At 45.2% G+C, this 2,500-nt stretch overlaps 1 protein-coding gene across 1 annotated transcript in view; it reads left to right on the forward strand.

The window, feature by feature from the left end:
- zranb1a (zinc finger, RAN-binding domain containing 1a) overlaps positions 1-2,500 on the forward strand; it is a 70,190-nt gene that overhangs the window by 15,870 nt on the left and 51,820 nt on the right. The window contains exons 8-9 of the mRNA XM_056233788.1: positions 1,378-1,507; positions 1,583-1,812. Coding sequence (XP_056089763.1) covers positions 1,378-1,507; positions 1,583-1,812 — 360 coding nt within the window. The remainder of the gene's footprint in view (positions 1-1,377; positions 1,508-1,582; positions 1,813-2,500) is intronic.

Raw genomic sequence — 2,500 nt, forward strand, 5'->3', positions numbered from 1 at the left:
CACACACTCACTTTCACATCTCTCACACACTCACTCACACACTCACTTTCACATCTCTCACACACTCACTCACACACTCACTTTCACATCTCACACACACTCACTCACACACTCACTTTCACATCTCTCACACACTCACTTTCACATCTCTCACACACTCTCACATCTCTCACACACTCTCACATCTCTCACACACTCACTTTCACATCTCTCACACACTCACTCACACACTCACTTTCACATCTCTCACACACTCACTTTCACATCTCACACACTCTCACTCACACACTCACTTTCACATCTCACACACACTCACTCACACACTCACTCTCACATCTCTCACACACTCACTTTCACATCTCTCACACACTCTCACATCTCTCACACACTCACTTTCACATCTCTCACACTCTCACTCACACACTCACTTTCACATCTCTCACACACTCACTTTCACATCTCACACACTCTCACTCACACACTCACTTTCACATCTCACACACACTCACTCACACACTCACTTTCACATCTCTCACACACTCACTTTCACATCTCTCACACACTCACTCACACACTCACTTTCACATCTCACAAACTCTCACTCACACACTCACTTTCACATCTCTCACACACTCACTCACACACTCACTTTCACATCTCACACACTCTCACTCACACACTCACTTTCACATCTCTCACACACTCTCACTCACACACTCACTTTCACATCTCACACACACTCTCACTCACACACTCACTTTCACATCTCTCACACACTCACTTTCACATCTCTCACACACTCACTTTCACATCTCTCACACACTCACTTTCACATCTCTCACACACTCACTTTCACATCTCTCACACACTCACTTTCACATCTCTCACACACTCACTTTCACATCTCTCACACACTCACTTTCACATCTCACACACTCTCACTCACACACTCACTTTCACATCTCACACACTCTCACTCACACACTCACTTTCACATCTCACACACACACACACACACACTCACTTTCACATCTCACACACTCTCACTCACACACTCACTTTCACATCTCACACACTCTCACTCACACACTCACTTTCACATCTCACACACACTCTCACTCACAGCGTTTCTTTTTGCAGAATTTAGGCTGTTATTTGTGTTTTTATTATTTTGTGTGAAATATGACCTTGTTATTCTTGTCTTGTATCATGTGATTCATAGAGGCATTTCTCTGATCTCTAAGTGTTTTGAATAAGACTTGAGCACACACTGCACTGCCTGTTATTATCGTAGTCCATCAGTTTTTAAAGCCTGTGTGTTGAATGTTCTGGACTGGCGTTGACTCAGATCCGTGATGTTCCTCTGTGCCGTTGCAGCCCGGCGCGAGTTTAGAGCAAACGCATATATTTGTTCTGGCTCATATCCTGCGGCGGCCCATCATCGTTTACGGAGTGAAGTATTACAAGAGTTTCCGTGGAGAAACTTTAGGATTCACTCGATTTCAAGGTGAGCCGTTCAGAAGAGTTCTGCAGTGTCATATGGAAACACACAGAAGAGTGACGTGTGTGTGTGTGTGTCCAGGTGTTTACCTGCCGTTGCTATGGGAACAGAGCTTCTGCTGGAAGAGTCCGATTGCTCTCGGTTACACGAGAGGTCACTTTTCTGCTCTGGTCGGCATGGAAACGGACGGTTGTGATAATCGTGGTGCAGGCGCCAATCTGAACACTGATGACGACGTGAGCGTGACCTTCCTGCCACTGGTGGACAGTGAGAGGAAACTACTACAGATACACTTCCTGTCAGCACAAGAGGTAAATACACACACTCTCACTATCACACTCTCACATACACAAATGCACACACACACACACACTCTCACTCAATCAGACACACACTCTCACCCACACACTCTCACATACTCTCACTCACACACTCACACACTCTCACCCACACACTCTCACATACTCTCACTCACACACTCTCACCCACACACTCTCACATACTCTCACTCACACACTCTCACACTCTAACTCACATACTCTCACTCACACACTCACCCACACACTCTCACATACTCTCACTCACACTCACTCACCCACACACTCTCACATTCTAACTCACATACTCTCACTCACACACTCTCACCCACACACACACACACACTCTCATCCTCACACTCTAACTCACACACTCACACACTCTCACTCACACACTCTCACTCACACACACTCACACACACTCTCTCTCACTCACACACTCTCACTCACACACACTCACACACTCTCACTCACACACTCACTCACACACACTCACACACTCTCACTCACACACTCACTCACACACAGTGTTTCTTTAAGCAGAATTTAGGCTGTTTTTGTTTTTATTATTTTGTGTGAAATATGAGCTGCTCATGTTCTTGTCTTGTATTTTGCTGTGATTCATAGAGGTTTTGCTCTGATCTTTAACTGGAAACAGTGTTTTGAATAAGAAATAAACACA

This window comes from Rhinichthys klamathensis, unplaced genomic scaffold (genome assembly GCF_029890125.1).
Source record: "Rhinichthys klamathensis goyatoka isolate OS25496 unplaced genomic scaffold, OSU_Roscu_1.1 h1tg000377l_1, whole genome shotgun sequence".
In the NCBI taxonomy this organism is placed as follows: Eukaryota; Metazoa; Chordata; class Actinopteri; order Cypriniformes; family Leuciscidae; genus Rhinichthys; species Rhinichthys klamathensis.